The following is a 20140-nucleotide window of genomic DNA, read 5'->3' on the forward strand; positions in this document are numbered from 1 at the left end:
TTGCAAAATCCACAAACTCAAAAACCAAATACCAACAGCCAATTAGAACCAAACAACTCAGACATCTTCCACTTATTCAATTCCACATCTTATCCTCTCTGCAGCCACCAATCCCTTCTCTCTAAATCTAAACAACAAAACACCATCTCATCCTCTCCACACTCCAGCCCCAAGAAACACACACAACAAACAGCTCACAATCAGTGTCTAGCCATGGCTCTCTCAATTCCCACAAACCTCTACAAGCCAATTTCAAACCCCAGGCTCAACTCTCAGTTCACAGCAAAGCCAAAGCTAGCTAATATTGTCTGCTCTGCTGCACCACAGAACAATAATATCTCCACTTCTGCAGACCAGGAGAGCTCAGCATCATCACTCAAGGCATTCTCAGCTGCTCTAGCACTGTCCTCAATTCTGCTCTCGGCTCCGGTGCTCCCGGCATCCGCAGACATTGCAGGGCTCACCCCATGCAAGGATTCTAAACAGTTTGCTAAGAGGGAAAAGCAACAACTCAAGAAGCTCGAGTCCTCACTCAAAATTTATGCACCAGATAGTGCTCCTGCCCTTGCCATCAAAGCAACCATGGAGAAGACCAAGAGAAGGTAGTTAACAATATTATGGACCATAATCAATATAAGCAATGTTGTAATTGGCTATAACTATGAAAATTGTATATATGCAGGTTTGATAACTATGGAAAGCAAGGTTTGTTATGTGGATCAGATGGATTACCACATCTGATAGTGAGTGGTGATCAAAGACACTGGGGAGAGTTCATTACTCCAGGGATTTTGTTCTTGTATATTGCCGGATGGATTGGATGGGTCGGAAGGAGCTACCTGATTGCAATCAGAGATGAGAAGAAGCCGACACAGAAGGAGATCATCATCGATGTTCCGTTGGCATCAAAGCTCCTCTTCAGAGGCTTCAGCTGGCCTGTGGCTGCTTACAGAGCTTACCTCAATGGAGATCTGATTGACCCCTCTGTCTAAACCTGTGTGTGTCTTTTTATCTATCAGTCCTCTGTTTATTCTTAATGTAATGCTACAAGAAATGTACATCAACTTTTCATGGAAGCGGAGTGATGGAATTTTTTTTTTTAAATTTGTGTAATCTGTACCTTTAAAATTGTAGTAGAACATTAATATATGTACTGTTTGGACTCTACGAAAGCCAGGACACAATTCTGTTGAGCAATCTTAAATTGGAAAATGAAAGTGTGAAACCCCATCAATAATACAAGCTGATAACCCAAACACAATAGTACTGGTAATGATGCTAGATTATTAAAACAGAGCTACAAAAGTAAAAATGCTGCAGTTATTATGGGGGGAAATCTTCATATCAAATCAGAGCTGAGAAACTTTTGAGAAATAAAGCATATTACTATGAAACTGCGAAAACCAATAGTTTCAAAATATGCAAGCCCAAGTCCTAAAAGAGAGGAAGGAAAAGAAACATGGATTCTTTATTTTTACATAGACAATAGATAATTTCAACATAATTTATGTTGGCAGTTCTCTAATTCATGGTTTAGAACTCAACACACATGACTTGTTAGCTCGTTCAACTTGCTCCGGGTGATTTTGGAAATTTAGAGTTTGTGACTTTGTAACCATACTGACCATGGAAGGCGTGTCATAGCCAAGCTGACCGGTATTGCTGCTGGAGTCACCTTGTGTATTCTGACTTGTTGAGCTACCCCTAGTAGTTGATCTCTGCCAGGAGTGTGAGCTCATGCCTGAGCGCATATAAGCTCGTCCATTTAGCTGGTACATCTCCATGCTAACCATTCTTTCTCTAATTTCATTCAGCTCAGCTTCGAGCCAGATGCAGAGACCATCCCCTGCCTGAGCGGATGGTGAGTGCAGGAGAACTGATCTCCGATTCTTTAGCAAAACGTTTGCACCATCAAGGTTTCCCTGCTCAGCCATCTCGTGTGCCTCCGCAATACCTTCTGCCACCCAGATGCGATTCTTCTGACGATCAACCTCTAAACTGGGAATCAAGTCTGCAGAACACAGAATATCAGGTCTTTGTAATTCAACCGTCCTGCATTCGACCTCTCTCATCTCCATTGACACTACATCCTTATACGAGCATATGACATCCAGTAATGATGTTGTTGCCAAACCTCCATTGGTTTCAGTGGTTGATAACACAGGAACTGTCAGGTACACCAAGAATTCTTTTTCCTCATCAGCATACAAATCTCCAACCTCTATTACGCCTTCCTTTCCTTCTTGAGAAATATCATTTACGTACTTTCCTGAAGGTATGGACTCGATACGCACTCCAGATGACACAGACTTCACATTAAGGCAAAGTTCCTGGGCCACCACACTAAGTAGCCCACCGATGCACCTAGCAAAAGCATCTTGTACCAAACCATCAGACTGTATAAAGGAAAAGGTTCCACCAGATGCATCAGATATTGCGTGCATGATATCAGGATCATGGTCTGTGCCAAAACCAAATGTGTGAATTGGGATATTTATGGGCCGAGTCTCAGTTTCATCTTCTTGATTACCCCAACGAATTGGATTAAGCCATATATTTAATTGATCCAGAACCTGCCTTGACATGTTAGAGTTCTGATTAGAAGGAGTTCGTGGCTCGTTGATATAATGAAGGTTGTAAGTATCTTTTCCATCAGATAGGAGGATAATGCTTGCAACTGGATTCTTTTCCCGACGTTCATGAATAATTCGAGCACCTTGCCTTAAGCCTTCCATAATGTTAGTGCCACCATTTGCTGATAGAGAACGAATGGCAATTATTGCATCATCCCGTCCTCTATCAGTCATCTTGCGCAGGGGAAAGATTCTTCGAGCATTTGATGAGAAGACTACTATAGAAAGTCTATCAGTAGGACCAAGATTTTGAATTACAAATTGAGCAGCACGCTTGAGTAGAGACAGCTTCGAACCATCCATGCTACCACTTACATCTAGCACAATAACAAGATCAATAGGTGCCCGCTTAGAGTTAGGAGCATCATCAGAGAGAGATGGTGCTCGCACACCAACAAGAACAGCAAACTTAGAAACAATTGCTGAAGAAGCAATGGCAGGAAACTCCGCGACAGCCTTGACAGTAACAGACTCTGAACAATCAGAAGTATTAGATGAGGTAGAATCTGCAGATAGTGCAGTGAGGGGCTCATCATCAGAATACCGGATTGGGAGAACTTCAGGTGTAGGACTAATCACAGTTGTATCCAGTGGCAGTGGCAAGTTGTGGGCGTTATTCTCAGCAGGGTTTTGATGGAGAGAAACCCGAACTAGGCCCCCGCCATTTCTTTGACGACCAGCAGTACTAGTGGGGAACTGGACAGGAAGCTCCTTCCACTTGGAGCGGCATATAGGGCAGTCATGGTATCCATGTTGAACACTGCTGGCAATGCAACTAAAGTGGAAGGAGTGAGCGCATTCAGCTGTAAATATCGCTTGACCCTTGCCGGTTTTCACATTCATAAGGCAGATTGCACAAGTTTTCTGTCATCACAAGCATATTACAAATAGTGGTCAAGTAAAAAAATAGCATTTTGACCCTGGAGGAAAATGAAATTTAACATCCCTATCATAACAATGGCAGGTACGCTTCCACAGTCACACATTGATCAAAATTTTACCCACGTAGGAATTTATCAACTCGAAACTTCACTCATAAAAAATTACTTTGTCTTTTTTAACAAATTGACACGTTCATTATTCGAAACTAAAATGATTCTCCATTAAAACAAAAATTAGTTTCCACAGGACTGAACTCTATATTCGATGACAATGACAAAGGGCAGTCAAGTAAGTGCATATACAATAAACATGAACATGATATAAATATTTATATTGAGGGCATTATAGTCAACAAAAAAATGACACGAGATTACTAAAAAAAGAGGGAGAAAACTTTGGCAGCTAAACAGGAAAGACTAACATATTTGCCGGGAATCAGTTATTAGGGTTTGAAAACACGCACTAAAAACACACACACAAATTCAACAAATTCACTAACAGTATACGACGATTTCACACTGAAGCTCCTCGACAAGCGACACAACGACGTCGACGACCGGGGACTGGTGTTGGCCGGAGATTCGACCGGAAGCGGGGTGGCGAGCGGCGGAGATTCGGAGTGTTTGAGCAGAAAAGCTTTCTTGAGTTTGTTCCACATGGCAGCCATAGTGATCACTATCAGTGTCACAATCAAAATTGGGAGGTATAGTGTTGTATTGGGAATTGTGAAGAGGCGATGAACGAGTTTGGTTATAAATAGTGGAAAGAACGAGTACGTAGGAGAGGGACGTAAGTGTTTGTTTCTTTACTTCCTTATTTAATACACGGATGATATTCGATCATTTCCATCGTGTTTATCTTATTTTTTATTAATAAATAATTATTTTTAAAAATGTAATTATTTTAAAAAATAAACAATTTTCTGTAGGAAAAAAATATTAAATATTTATAATATATTAAAAAATATTACGTGAAAATAAAAACTTTTCTTGAAACAAGTATTTGTTTTCCAGCGAAACATGCTCTGTAATATTGATTCTTAAATTGCATGAATATCGGACAAATACTTTGAATCTTATTCTCTCAATTGAATACACTCCCTACTCTCTTTTTACGACCAAAATCTAGGGGCCGTTTGGGTGAGTTTAAAATGAGTGTTTTTTGCTTAAAATAAAAAAGTGAAGTAGAAGTCAGAAGAAGCAGGTTAAGACTTATAAGTGATTAAACTGTTTGGCAAATAAGCAGAAGTCCTGAAACAAAAGCTAGTAATGCTAACTTTTTTTAAGTGCTTCTCTACTTTTTACACAAACGGTACAAATAAGTGTTTATAACTTATAAGCCCAGAAGTCGGCTTATATTTGCCTGCCAAACACCACCTTAGTCATCTTTTTTTTTTCCTTGACGAAAAGCAAAAAATTAATAAACGCTAATAAATGAAGAGAAGATAGGAGAGCGAAGATGTTTAATTAACGAAGGGGATGAAGGTTGAAAAACGAAGAATACATGGTTGGAATCCTGATTTTGAAAATCGACTCTCAAAATTACAAACTTTGATCTTAATTGAGTTAAATCCTTATTTCTTAAAAAATTTCATACTAATCAAAGAGGAACATACAATATAGAATGGATGTATAATTTATACTTCTCGTCCTGGTCAATTGTATACTTGCTCTGTTTACACGTATTTCGAAACTCTTATAAAATATAGTTCCACAATTTTTTTCTAATTATTTTTAATTAAGATTCAGAGATCAAATTTTGATCCAGAAAAAACAAAATTTAAAAAATAAATAAAATGAAACTGTACTTTAAAAGAATTTTAAAAAGCGTGCCATTACTCATGGGATAGAGGGAGTAGTCAATATTTGAGATTGACTATATTACCAATTCTTATTTTTTATGTAATTTCATATTTTTTATTATTTTAATTGACACACTTTATTCATAATAATTTAAAATGATAATATGATGTTTTTTAAATTCATTCAACCGTTCACATCAAAACAAAATAATTTTTTGCAAGTTTGTTAAACAAAAAATTTATAATCAGTATTTTGCTGAACTCCAATATCTTAGTCAATTCTAACAGATATGCTATTTCGCACGGGAAAACATGCACTGAACTAAGCTGTTACCACAAGAGATGAAAAATAAACAGATTTTTGTTAGAACATTTGACCTGATAAGTTCTGTTCAATCCGTATAAGAGAAAAAAGCCATTCACTCATCTACGACAGATACAATATGAATAAAAGTATAGATAGCAGAATTATGTTAATGTTCGATGTATCAAAACAAAACAATTTTTTTTACAAGTTTGTTAAACAAAAATTTTATATTCAGTATTCTATTGAACTCCAATATCTTAGTCAATTCCGACCGATATGCTCTTTCGCATAGGAAAACTGCCAATGAAATCTGAACTAAGTTGTCGCCACACAAGAGATAAAAACTAGACAGATTTTTACTGAACATTTGACTCGATAAATTCTATTCAATCAGTATAAGAGAAAAAAGCCACTCACTCATCTACTACTACAGATACAATATGTATAGAAGTATAGAATGCATAATTATGTTCATGTGCGATGTATCAAAACAAAATAATTTTTTTTTACAAGTTTGTTAAACAAAATTTTTTTAATCGGTATTTTGCTGAACTCCAATATTTTAGTCAATTTCGACAGATATGCTATTTCGCACGGAAAACAGGCACTGAACTAAGCTGTCACCACAAGAGATGAAAACTAAACAGATTTTTGCTGAACATCTGACCTGATAAGTTCTGTTCAATCCGTATAAAAGGAAAAAGTCACTCACTCATCTACTACAGATACAATATGAATAGAAGTATAGAACTCAGAATTATGTTCATGTTCGATGTTCAACTCTAATTAGCCAAATACATTCATATCTAACAACTCAACCCTTAGAATACGTTACTTTTTTTCTTCCTCTTTTTTGGCTAAGCTAAAATTTACAGGGATACATAAGCATTTCATAACCAATAAGTACATGAAACTGTAATCACTCCAACTTCTACCTCTTCTTTAATTACCTCTTTTAAATCCTACCTATACATATATTTTTATACCTAGATAACGGATTCAAATTCAATAAAACCATATATCTATCAATTACATATTCGTCTATAATGTATCCACTCACAACCTCATACGTACTGCTGTGTTTCGTAATAATGTAACTCGACTTTAACTCAACTCGACTAAATTTAATATCAAATTCAGCTAAATTAATTAGAAGATGTTGTTGATAGAGTAGTTGCAGACGAAGTTCTCGGCGATCCAGCCTGTTTTAACACCACGGCTGGTAAGATGCTCGTCTTTCTTCTCTCTTCCTCCTTGATCAACTTGGTGGAAAATAATTCTAATTTATCCAAATTCGAACCATCGGCTAATTTCTTTCCTTTAAATAACACGGATTCGATGCTCTTCATCCTCAACATCTCCTCTACTCTCGACAACAAGCCTTTCTTGTCACCTTTTAAGCTACCCTGACTGGCCCCAACCGTGCCATTCGCCTGAATTCGGACATAGTCACTTGTTCCACAGTCCGCAAATGCCATGGATACCGCTTGATCAACCTTTAAGATCAATCGGAAACATATTTAGCATAAACAATCATGCTTGAGTCAAATTTATAAGTTAGAATTAGCATACTTTTTTTTATTAGTGCATTTCTTTCTTTCAGAAACTATAACCGAATCACAGTACTCTCCTCAACACTATACAAACAGCTGGTTTTCGAGGATATTTTGTGAATTTTCAACCTCTTGTTATCGAAAGATGACGAAAAATCAATTAACCCGCTCTAATTCAATTTCTGTTGATACATTTTACTCTACCGACAAGATTCTCCAGTCTCCACACTGTTTTAAAGTTGTTAGGTGATCCTCTTTTCACAATGATTTATTATTCGTACCATTATTGTCACATATAATTTTCTATTTAATAAACGACATAATTTACCAGTAAATATGTAAGTGTACGTACCATGTCGGCGACTCCATCTCCGGCGATCCTAACAACCGCCGATCGCAATGGCGTTGCATTTCCGGCAACTCCACCGGAAAAAGACTCACCATTGCCCAAAGAAACAACCAACAAATCATCAACCCCATTACAAAACGGAAACTCTTGCTTATTATTAAGAACATGCGTGATCGCCGCCGCGGTGGGGTTGTTCATAGCAACCTCACCGCCGACCGCCGCAATCTTCGTTTTCCGATCAACCGACTTCACACGGACCGATTGTACTGCTGACGTGGCGGCACACATGTCCTTGATGGAGAAATCATAGCCGTCCATTTCCAAAGCATCCGCGCGGGAAAACACAAAGGGCCCACAGGAGTTGAGATCATAACACGGCACTAGAAAGGCCTTCATAGTGTCCTTCAAACTCAAATCACCGAAAGTCTTGCCGAGCACACTCTCCGATGACCTGAAAACCCGCCGGAAAATCCCTTCCGGCGATGATCGCGAGATTTTGCCGTGATTCTCTACCATGAAGTTTAGAGCGTCTTGTGCAGAATACATGGGCCTGCCATCTTTTCCGGCAGTAAAAAGTAAAGCGGCGAGAACACCGCCGGCGCCGGAGCCGGCGACAACGTCAAAATAATGAGCAATTCTCGCATTTGGGTTGTTAGATTTTCGCTGAAGATTTGATTCAAGGTGAACGAGAGATTTAGCAGCAAGAAGGCCATTGGTTGCGCCACCGCCATCGATGGAGAGAATTCTGACTTTTCCGGTGATGTGTTTGCCGGATTTGAGCTTCTCAAGCGGCAATGCAGTTTGTTTAGGTAAACAAAATTGAGGGTTTTTGTTTTCGAAGAGGAATTTGTTTTCTAGAATAGAGAAGATTTCGTAAGTGAGCTTGTCTGCTTCGTAGTTGGATTCGAGCATCGAAAGTGCAGCAGCCATTTTGTACTTGTGAGAAATTGGCTAGGGACTGTGTTATATAGGATGAGCTTGTGTCTCAGTGTCTGAAGGTGTGTGAATGAAGAATGGGAAAGGAATGAGAAATGAAGAGAGGAGGAGCAGAGGTTATATAGTGAAAACTGAAAAGAAATGAGCAAGCGTGGGGGTAGTTGACTAGTTGTTACCTGTGACTTGTGAGTTGTGTAACTTTAGGGGCCGTTGGTTCGATTCGGGGAAACGGAATGGAATCCAGAAAGGGAAACGCTGAGAAAGGAAAAGAATGATGCTGAATTGTTTTACCTGTTTGGTTTTGTTGCAGAAACGGAATGGAAATTTGTGTGATTAATTTTATATTCGATTTTTTTAATATTATATAATTTCAAAAGAGTTAAATGTATTCATATCTATAACAAGATAATTTATTTACATTCTAATAAATTAATACAATTTATTTAGTCATACTATTAATTTTTTAAAATAAATTAACATGTGAATTATGTCACAATTATATTTAATTTAAAAAACTAAATTAAAAAATATTTTTAATTCTTAAAAATACTTTATATGATAATCTTGTATTTTCATTGTTTAAAATATGAATTATAACTCAAAATAGAAAAAAGATGAGGAAAGGGAATCCAAATACCTAGTTGGGGGTGGGGAATGAGCTAGGAGCATTATTGGGTAAACCTATTACTAAAAAAGAGGAAAGGGATTGCTGATTTTTACAAAACAAACACGTACAAAGGGAATCAATCAGGTACAAAGGGAATCAATCAGGTTGATTACCTAGGTTGATTACCTTTCCCTTTCCTGAATACCCTTAACCAAACGGCCCCGTTATTTTTGAGAGAAAGATAAATAGAAGCTCCTACTATTTGATTGGTTTCAACTTTCATTAAAGTTTGTCGGACACATCATAACAAAATATTTACTGCCTCCATTTTTAAATTCCTGATCACAACTTCTACGGGAGGCGTTTGGCCGGACTTAAAAACCCGGCCGACTTGTGGATTTATAAGTTAGATATAGTTATTTGTATCATTTGTGTTAAAAGTTAAGACTCTACTTCTTTCCCAAACACTTTAATTACTCATAAATCTTCATTTGCTTCTCACTTATATTTCACTTTTTTATCTTAAGTAAGAAATCTTTATTTTAAATTCAGTCAAACAACCTCATAGTGGGCCGCGACATAAAAAAATGTAGAAATAGTTTTAAAAAAATGATCTTTCCACTTTTTGTTCAACTATAAGTTTCTTGATCAAACTGTTATTTGTCCTTCCACCGCCGTAATTTTATCAGATTTTGATGAAAATCAGGACTATGTATTTCAAATTCTGTCTTAATTTTTTCATAAAAATAACAAGACAGAAAGATTATAAATTATTATTATTATTATTACAAGTTGAACCACTCAGACATTATCAACAAGATTTGTGAAAAAAAATTAGGAACTTTTTTGGACACCTAACATTTTGAATATCATCAATCAAGAGACTTAGAAAGATAAAAACTACTTATAATACACAAGATTAAATTAATACTGAATTGTCTCTTATGTTAGTTTTTTCTCAAATTATAATGATTTTACATTCCCTATTTTTTCTTTCAAAAAGTCTCTCTCATTTTTATCATTTTCATTTAAATTTACTTATTATAGAAAGCATAATAAGATAAATTAGTAATTGAAATCGATCAATCAAAAAAAATAAATTCATCACATTTGAAATTCAAATAAAGAAATTTCTTCTTCGTTGAAGATCTGTAAGCTTTTCATCTCCCAGAATCAAACAAATAACGGAGATATCAAATACTTACGAATCGTATAGAAACCGGTTCTATCTCATTAAATAGGACCTAAAACTTCAAGAAAGAAGATATAAAAAATATGAAAGTATATTTTTTGATGTATCAAACAAAGATGCAAAGGAGTCAGTTTATGGAGATTAGAAAGTCAAATCTCCAAATCACCAAGCTAATTAAAATTATTATCATCAAGTTAATTCAATTTTGTAACCTCTAAATTAATCAATTCGTAATTAATTTTAACTCGTTATTTTTCACTCTATATTATTTCCTCTGCATAAATATAAAAGTGATAATATATAAGAGCTGTTTGGGTTAGCTTAAAAGAAGTGATTTCTTGCTTAAATTAAAAAATTAGAGTAAAAGTGAGAAGTAAATAAATTAACAAAATGTTTGGAAAAACGGATCAAGAAAAAGAGAGGCAAGAAGATGCTTCTACTCCTTGGCCCCGAACAGGCCCATATATCCTGAGAGCATTAGACTCTGGATACCATATAGAAGTCAAATGAAGTAATTCTTGACACTAGAGCCACTCGAAAAACATCAAGTCGAAATAAACACTTGGATGTTAATAAGAGTTAAAAATCAACATTTTCCAAACAAATTCTTCCTCAAGAGAAACTTTGGTGCTTGACTTGAAAGTAGTAAAAAAACTCGTGTGCTTGTGCGTACGTACTCCGTGTACCTGTATAATTCGTACGAGTAGTTAGAAGTAGTAATAAATGACAAAGGCTGGGACACGTGAAATATAGGACATGTTGTTACGACTGTACGACATAGAGAGTTAATGTAAAGTAAATAAGATCGATGTAGCTGATCTTGTCGATTCATACAGCTCGCATATACACTATGAATCTCTGACATATTTGCATAATAATTTCATACTCTCAATGACTATGTATGAGGATCCTCTGACCAACACCGCGCAAGTCGCAACTTCCTCTGATGTTCCAACAAGAGTCGGGGGTTGGAGATGGTAACCCATTACTCTCCAACAAGAGTTAATATAGAATATCTTAACTAGTTGAAATTTTCGTTTAAAGAAAATTTTGATATGCTCAGGGCCGATCTAATAAGAAATACTCCCTCCGTCCCACTAGATTGTATACAATTTCCTTTTTGGGACCTCCCATCAATTGTATACATACCAAAAATAGTAAACTTTTATAATATAAAAAACTTAACTACACCCACTACCTTCTTCCACTACACCCACTTTATACATTAATTATTAGTAGGTCCCACCATTTTACTAACACCACACTCATTTTACACATTAAATATTAATGGGTCCCACCACTTCACCCACTTTTCTTACTTTTCATCACAAAATTACACTTTTTCTTAACCTCCGTGCCACTTCCCATACGCATACTAATCACTGGGACGGAGGGAGTATGAGAACTTGTTTAAATTTAAATTAAAATATAGAACATTCAAATATTAATATATACATGATAACATGAGAATTAAATGACGACTAGAAATCTTATTAGTTATAATCTATTATTTGAAATGAAATATATATTTTCATTGACTTCTTGGTATTTTTCAAAATTTACTTGATATTATTAAATTTTGGATCCTAAATCAGTAAATCTGTTCTTATTATATTTAGTATGAAAATCATTTTTGTTTAAAGAAATCTGTCAAGCTGGCAAAATTTGAGGGGGGAGAAGAACTATATTCCCGGAACGTTCATCCTCAACCACCGACGGTTCAGATGCATCTGAGTATCTGATTGTAAATAAATCTTGTAACGACAAGACATTATAAATAAATCTGAGTTTATATATTTATATGCCTATGCATATAAAGGAGGAGTATGCGAAAGATTGCAGAATCAATCCGCCGATTTATTGTCACCTAAATAGTGTTGGGGGCCATGGGACAGTGGACACACCGTCGGTAGGTAGAAAGTCACAAATTTAACGGTCCTTATCTCTATATTATGCATACACTCTTGTCGGATTCAGCACATTATCTTTATTTATTTTACTTTTTCTCATCTGTCTTCGAATAAGGACAAGTTCGAGTTGGAAGCAAATGAATCTAATAAGGAGTTAAAATAGTATGATTGTTTGCACCTAACTTATAATTATTGTGAAACATAAATGATAAATGTATACGTTTAAAGGCATACAATACTCCCTCCGTTTCAAAATACATGTCCATTTTAGAAAAAAAAATTCTTTCAAAATACTTGTCCACTTCAACTTTCAATGTAAATTTATATTTCCAAAATCAACCCTCCTTCACATATTTCAAATTTATATTTTCAAGATCAACCATACACCACATATTAGGTTCAATTAATGACTCAATACACCTCTTTTCTCTCAAAATCCATTTTTCTTAAATTATGTGATTTTTTGAAAGTGTACATGTAATTTGAAACGGAAGCAGTATTGATAGTTAGATGATTAATTATTTACTTGGAAATTTAATCTTTGACGAGATACGTACATAGATCAATGGTTAATTACTACAACCGCCGTCCTTTTTTACTTGTCTTTGACTTTTTGCACGTAATTTAAGTTGACTAAAAAACATATTTCTACTTATTATTTTTAAAATTTTCTATTTCTGAATTAAAGTTTATAGTTTATATTTTTATTCATAAAATGAAATTTTTTTAAAAAAATGAGCGGAATTATGTTTTTTAATCACCTTAAGTTACATGCAAAAAGTCAAAGTGACGAGTAAAAAGGGACGGATGTAGTATTAATCACTCATTTAAGAACAATTTTTTTAAATTATATTAAAAATAGATTGTATATGCTTTTTTTTTATCACTCATTGGAAATTATATTGATTGTATGTATTTTTTTAATAATTTTTTTAAATATTTTATCAATTATATAATATATATAAAGTCAAACAAACTTTGATCAATTTAACAACTAAAAAAAGTGGAGGGAATATTACTTTTAATTATTTTTCACAGAGAAGAGGGAATACGAAGCATAATTTGCATTAATTTCGTATATTCATCCGCGACTATCAATTACAATATCACCTTTTTGATACCATCAATCTCTGAATCTATACTTCTGTCAAAAAAAAAAAAAAAAAAAATCTCTGAATCTACACCGCAACATGCGTTATATTTATTAATTGTAAGACATTGTTATACTCCCTCCGTTTCAATTTACATGTCCACTTTCAAAAAAATTGTTTGTTTCAAATTACTTGTCCCCTTCAACTTTCAATGCAAAATCATATTTCCTAAGTCAATTCTCCTCCACATTTCTCTTATTTATATTTCCTATTCCTAAACTGTGTGATTTTTTGAAAGTGGACATCTAATTTGAAACGGAGGGAGTATCATCTATAAGTTATTCGACATTTTCATATTGTGATCATTCTCTCTGAAAGAGAATGTTATGGTCTCGAAGACAGACACCACGAAAAATGGAGCATTTTTTATATTCATATATGAAAATAACACTCTACCATATTTAGATTCTTCGTGTGCCCCTATTTCTCCTTCGTGTGTTAATATTGGTAGTCTTTGCATGTCATATACAAAAATAAAATAATGGAGATTATTATGTTAATATTGGTAGTCTTTTAATTATTGATAGTGTCTCATCTGAGACTCTTCTAGCATTATTATGGAGTGTCACTCTCCTTATAATAAGCTGCCTATGATAAAATTATGAATTGATCTTCACGTCTAAGTTCACTCCACATACTTTACAATTTACATGCACAACGATTGTCTCTTAATCATATACGTTAATTAGAATGTTAAAATATAGGGTTAGTTAGATTCCATTATTAGTCTGTCTCTGTGTTGATTGAAATGGATAGTTGAGAATAAACTTCAAGCTAACTCGTCCCGCTTTTGTAGTTTTTAGCCATTTGTTTTGTTCGGTCATCAAACACCTGCACCAATGTCCATAGAAAATTAAAAAAGATTAAGCACTTGTCACGATAAGTAACAAAGGGAGGATTTAAGTTTACATATAAGCTGCATTTCCTTAAGTACCGCTCTCAAACTCTCTCCCCCTCTTTTTTCTTTCGTAAAAATCATCAAAAAGTTTTTCATTAATGAAAAAATTTTCATAGCGTTTATTATATAAACACTTGTCACACATAATATATATTTTACTCCGCTATCTTAAATTTATCATTAAATTATGATTATTCCTATTACTTTACCCATTTTTCAACTAATTTTTTTTTTTTATATTATCTTTCGCTTAATCTTCATGAAAGTCAAACAACTTCACATAAAATGGGATAAAATGGGACGGAGGGAGTAAATTTTTTTGAAAGAAACAACTTCTATCTGCAAGTCATGATATAAAAATCATTTATCAAAAAGAAGAAAAGAACCATCGAGAAGGAGAGATAAAGTGATTTCACTGTCTAATTCACCATGCACCGGAAAACACTCGATAGAACGCTGCACTTGGTATTTTTTCCAACTTGGATGATAGTTTCGTCTTTTAGAGTATTAAGGCCTACATAAATCTTAAAGCTACCCAAAACAAAAAACACTGCTTACAGAAACAACACGGCCCGAAGAATCTTAAAACCTCACAAAACAAACTTAAATATTTAAGCCCACCAAAAGTAAAAAACTAGAAAGCTAGGATCCAGCAGAACAGAATGAGGCCCAACAAAACTAAAATTGTTAAACACAAAGAGCCTATTATGTAAAGAGCCCATTAGCTTTAAGCATCACAACAGCAAATCAATGATTTGGACAAAACCAGAGGTGAATTCTAAATATTTCAAGACTCTCATTTTCAAACATCTTGCTACCGAGTGACCGACATTACAAAAAATAAAATGAAAGAGCAATTAATAAATATGAAAAAGCAAGGATACTACACATGCAAGCAAACACACAGCATATGTTAGTACAATTCATAGTTGACAATTGACATGTTTATTACAGTTCATTATTCTGAATCTTGCATTTGTCTAATTGTTCTTGTGTTAGATAGTGATGGTCGCAAATCATGAGATATAGCTAGTAAACCATGAGATAATAGAAGAATTAAACATATGAGAAGATGGAAATCATGAAACCAAAAGCTCCCCAGCTAAAAACAATACCAAACTAATACTCCTACAATACCAAATTCGAAAACCAGATAGCTCATGAGTAATGTGTAGATTTAGTTGTAAGAAGAAAGACAAACACATATGAATATGAATATGAATATGCTCAACTCCCGGCATGCCACCCGGAGAAGGCAGTCTGCAAGAGACTGATACTACGTGCGGCATACAGGGAGCCAGGCATATCTACATGCAACACACACTCACTCAACACACAATTATGTTGTTATTAGTGAATAACACAGAGTGTAGCATCATCTTCATAGCAGCAGAAAATGCGAGCAGATTGGAAAGTATAAATGTGGAAGAAGGGAGCAGAAGATACAAGTGAAATGAAGCGTTGAAAGTATGAATTCATTAGAGCTTGTAATTTATACACAACAGATGGCTTCATCTTTGTATTATACCTTGTCTATTGCATTGCATTGAGCATATATATAACGGAATTTAAGATCTACACTATAATTATTTAAATAAAAAGCTGAAAAATTTCATAGTAACGACATATTTTTCTTGATAAAATTAATTTGACCAGAGCGATTGGAGGTTTGATTTTTATGTCATACCAAATGATTGCTTTGAAATACTTGGAGAGCTTTGTCCGGAGTGATTGCAGGATTGATTTTATTTCTTCTTTCTAACCTTTATTGAAATATTCCCTAATTTTTCTTGGCCAATCCACTGATGAAGATATATTACACGATCTCTTCCTATTTTTCTATTACTTCCTGTCATTGTTTGTTCCTCAAATATTGTCCGTTTTGAAATTAAATACTTCAAAAGCTTGAAAGCAATGCAGCATTTGGCCGATTAGCACACACAATGTGTGGAGAAATCCGCACTAATTTATATGAGTCGACACTCTTTATGTGTTATTTTATTAATTAGTTTGTCTTGCAAAAGAATAACCAGCGTATACAAATGTAAAAATTGTTAGAACTAATTAATAAAATAACAAAACATTTAACACAACTAATTAATGTGTGGAGATGAACTAATTAATAAAATTATTAGAACTAATTAATAAAAGAACACAACATTCAACACAATGTGTGGAGAAATCCGCACTAATTGGAGACCATTAATTACTTGCCCAAATCAAATCATTCTGCAGACCCTTTAACACAACAACATATCCCACATATATAATTTTTTTTTTTTTTTATCCAAATGAGTCGCAAGGGCATTTTCCTTATAATTTACAAATGGAGAGGACTAATAGAAACTGACCTATTTTCCTTGTTCACCGTAGGTCATGGCAATGAGCGTTTCTTGAATGTAGAAAAGATCTCATCTTTAGGAAAAACAAAGCTTTTCAAGACCTCACAAGATCCTGCCTTCGAGTCGGGGACCAAACACACCATCTGGTTAGCCCGTAGATAGAAGCTGAATGATCAAGACCCAGACGACGAAGTTGTCTTGCAGTTCACCCAACAATAGTTTAAGTACTTATTAGTTACAAATTCTGCGGCACACTAACTGTGAGCAGAGATCCATATCATAGCACCAGAGAACCAGTTCATCTCCAATTGTTAACTATTAATTAAGTGGCTGAAAAACTGAAGATATTTAGGAAGCAATTCAGAGAACCAGTTCACCTCCAATTGTTAAGTAAAGGACTTTATCACAATAATAATAAACTGAATCAAAGAGACTCAATTTGGTAAGCTATATATCTAACAAAAGATTAAAACATCAAAACATCATAATTTAGTAAATTCATAACACAGCATCTACATCCTGGTTAGACAGACTAATAATCTAATATATATTAACTTATGAAAAAAAAAAGATAAACTGAGGTCATTTATTCAATCAGGAAATATCTCTGAATTGGTTCATCTTAGAGCATCTCCAAGAGACTCCTTGTTGGCTCCTAAATATAATATAAACAATGTGACTCTTAGCAATTTAGTACAAAGTTAGTGGTGTACACTCCAACAATACTCTCTATATTTCTTCTCTATTTCATATTTTATTCATATTGGGCCCCACTATATTGGGAAACAAAACAAAAAGAGTTGTAAAAATAGAGGTGAATTGGAGGGAAGGATTTTTTTATTGTGAAAAAATAAGTTAGGAGCCATGTAGTGGCTCTTAACTTTGAGGAGAGAGGAGAGAGAAACAAGAGGCTCTTAGTAATTTAAGAGCCACTTAAGAGTCTCTTGGAGCAACATTTTGCCTCTCCCTCCTCAAATCTCAAGTTAGGAGCCTAAATGAAGAGTCTCTTGGAGATGCTCTTACACATACGTTGGTAATCTATTTTTAACAAAAGAATGATTGATTGCAACAGAACATTTTAAATTTATATTACATGATCTATATCCCAGTTGGACACAACTAACCATATTCCTATCCAGGAGTTCCCAAAAATAAATGCTATATAATATATCATACTTATGTCAGCATCCAAATGTAGAAACGAGAAACAGATACATTTCCAAAGGGTAAATTTCAGTAAAGCAAAGCAATAAAGTTACATCTCGACAAAATAGATTCTGTTGTTGCATATCAATGTATCCCCAAAGAAAGGCCAACAACTTAAATGACCCTTCTAATTCGATGATATAACTGGTATCAAATGAATAAAAGCTTAACGACTTACCTTGCCTTCTGTTGAAACGTGTATTCATTAAATCTCAACTTCCCATGGTATGCCTCCACTACTTCGGGAATTTCATCCTTATGCAGCGTTACAAAGCCCTTTGAGAACCTTTGTTCGGTCATAGCCAATATCGTTGATAGCATGAGACTCTCAGTAATGATGTTTCTTAAGACCAAAAGTTGCAGAACCGAACACCTAGGAATAGTCCTCTTCTCTAGGCTATATGACATAACAATCGGGTTAGTTGACAGCCTAGACGGGGTCCATCGCAATTTATTTAGAAAGAAGTCCAACCTTCCTCTTATATTCTTATCACTAAAACACATAAAAGCTGGCAGTTTCTTGAACAATGACAGAATCTCATAATCAGAGAAACCGAAGCTTCTAAGCAAATCACATCTGGAATGCCAAGTTGAGTCACTAATAAAAGTTAATGTCTTGACAGCACTAATAAAATAGGAAGATGTGAGATCAAAACCCATTTCCTTAACCTTCAACACATGACTACGAAATTTGGAATGTGGTTGGCCTAATACTTGAGCATAACAACACAAAAGTTTCAGAATTTGGGAATGAGGCACCCCAATTGTTGGCAGGAATTCCACATTTGGCAAAAAACCTTTTGAAATGGAATATGATAGAATAAGTGGTTTGGCTTTGATAACAGCAACTGCGTCTGAGTAGCAACCAGTTAATGACATGAGCAAATTGAAAAAGGGTATTAGATGGTTGTTAAGACTTCTGCAAAGAATTCTTGGGTTTTTTGTGACAATTTCGATTACCTCGGTTTGAGATAGGCTGCTAGAAAGCAAAAAATCGAGCTTCGGCTTTAAGATCTTTTCAGGGCAGTATTGAAGAATTCGCGGGTCTCTAGAAAAGATTTTAGAAATGCTTGGCTGGGTGAATCCATACGTTCGGAGGAGGCTGAGAACTCTGTCGGGGTTTACATCGGATGGTCCAAATTGACCATATTTAGAAGAACGAATAGCAGCTTCACCAGATAATCCACATTTGTTCTTCAGAAATAATGTTCTAAATGCAGTTTGATCTGCAGCGGAGATGATTTTTTTGGTTCTATAACACCGAATGATGGGTCCCAAAAGACACTGATTCAAGTTGTGGAAAGTTTCGTGCTTGACATTAGAGGTTTTGGATTGACGTTTATACAGATAAACAAGCATCATCATTCCGGGGAAGAAGTAAACACAATAAACTACATAGAACACATCTTTATTCAAATTAAACTCACGGAAGCAGATTAGAACCTCGATGCACCCATTCCTCCCCAAGTCTTGAATCTTCCAGTATACGAATCTGAAAACATTAGGATTTCCATACTCATTTCAATAACAAATAACAAAACCCAAAATAAAAATTGATTTCTTGATCAAATTCAAAAAATCTCTTAGTCAGTTGTCACCATTCATCAATATTTGGTTATAGCATGAAACTCTCACTAGTCATAGCTTTAGTCTCCGAAGCTTAAAGAACGAACACCTAGATTACTAAGTGGGTCAATGTAATAAACAGAAGCCCATTTTCTTGAATTTTACTAAAACCTTAACCAACATAGATTTATGTTACATGCTTGAAGATAAGGGCTTGCAATTGACAATCACACAAATGAACAAGCATAACTACAAAAACATAGATACATCATACAAGTGTGTGTGTGTGTGTGTGTGTTGGAGAGTAGAAAGGAAAAAAAAACGAAACAGCTTAAAACTTACAGCAAAAAGCAGCAAAATGGTCCCCAAGTTGGGGGAATAGGAAGCTTGAGAAATAAGGGGTTTTACTCGCAGAAAGTTTAAGGGGGCGTTTTGTTTAAGAGATGGTACCGGGTTTGAAATCAAGAATCTCAGGTGGCACGAGTTTGACGTATCATGATGTTTTTGGGAGAACACTTAAAATATTTGATTAATTATAATCAATTTTAAAAAAAATTAATGTTTCATACATATTTGAATCATCAATTTCGTTTAATACTAAATAATTTGAATGTAGTGATATAAATAAAGATGAAAATAAAAAAAAATGATATGAATTCTGTTTCATATATTAAAATGTCGTATCTTGTAGGTTTGAGAAATATGTTGAAGAATGTTAGTGAAATACTAAATATGATTCAAAATGAACTAAACATATCATAAAAGCATGAACCAAACAAGTCAAACCATCCCTAAATTTGCAATACA

At 34.7% G+C, this 20140-nt stretch overlaps 4 protein-coding genes across 8 annotated transcripts; 1 reads left to right on the forward strand and 3 right to left on the reverse strand.

The window, feature by feature from the left end:
• Positions 1-1104, forward strand: LOC108204416 (photosystem I reaction center subunit III, chloroplastic-like). Its single transcript, XM_017373832.2, has 2 exons — positions 1-602; positions 683-1104. Exons 1-2 carry the CDS (start codon positions 214-216, stop codon positions 990-992), a joined length of 699 nt encoding a protein of 232 aa, XP_017229321.1. The 5' UTR covers positions 1-213; the 3' UTR covers positions 993-1104.
• A 260-nt stretch (positions 1105-1364) lies between these two features.
• On the reverse strand, positions 1365-4325 carry LOC108204415 (E3 ubiquitin-protein ligase WAV3). Its single transcript, XM_017373831.2, has 2 exons — positions 4015-4325; positions 1365-3497 (listed from the first exon to the last, which is right to left on the reverse strand). The coding sequence occupies exons 1-2, from the start codon at positions 4180-4182 to the stop codon at positions 1527-1529; spliced, it is 2139 nt and encodes a 712-aa protein (XP_017229320.1). The 5' UTR covers positions 4183-4325; the 3' UTR covers positions 1365-1526.
• A 2202-nt stretch (positions 4326-6527) lies between these two features.
• On the reverse strand, positions 6528-8602 carry LOC108204974 (patatin-like protein 7). Its single transcript, XM_017374697.2, has 2 exons — positions 7529-8602; positions 6528-7119 (listed from the first exon to the last, which is right to left on the reverse strand). Exons 1-2 carry the CDS (start codon positions 8453-8455, stop codon positions 6769-6771), a joined length of 1278 nt encoding a protein of 425 aa, XP_017230186.1. The 5' UTR covers positions 8456-8602; the 3' UTR covers positions 6528-6768.
• Positions 8603-13905: 5303 nt separating this feature from the next.
• LOC108204973 (uncharacterized) lies at positions 13906-19817 on the reverse strand. Of its 5 annotated transcripts, none has more exons than XR_010288094.1 (4): positions 19676-19817; positions 17946-19259; positions 16571-16758; positions 13906-14152 (listed from the first exon to the last, which is right to left on the reverse strand). XR_010288094.1 is itself a non-coding variant. In XM_064085768.1 (4 exons), the coding sequence occupies exons 2-4, from the start codon at positions 19130-19132 to the stop codon at positions 16656-16658; spliced, it is 1215 nt and encodes a 404-aa protein (XP_063941838.1). In that variant the 5' UTR covers positions 19133-19259; positions 19676-19817; the 3' UTR covers positions 16394-16655. The 5 variants fall into 5 exon arrangements, 4 of the variants coding, with proteins under 4 accessions (XP_063941838.1, XP_017230181.1, XP_017230184.1 ...); XM_064085768.1 differs by lacking the exon at positions 13906-14152 and having other exon boundaries at positions 16394-16758; positions 17946-18164; positions 18240-19259; XM_017374692.2 differs by lacking the exon at positions 13906-14152 and having other exon boundaries at positions 16394-16758.
• Between the last annotated feature and the right edge of the window lie 323 nt (positions 19818-20140).

The sequence above is a fragment of the Daucus carota genome, chromosome 1 (genome assembly GCF_001625215.2).
Source record: "Daucus carota subsp. sativus chromosome 1, DH1 v3.0, whole genome shotgun sequence".
NCBI lineage: Eukaryota > Viridiplantae > Streptophyta > Magnoliopsida > Apiales > Apiaceae > Daucus > Daucus carota.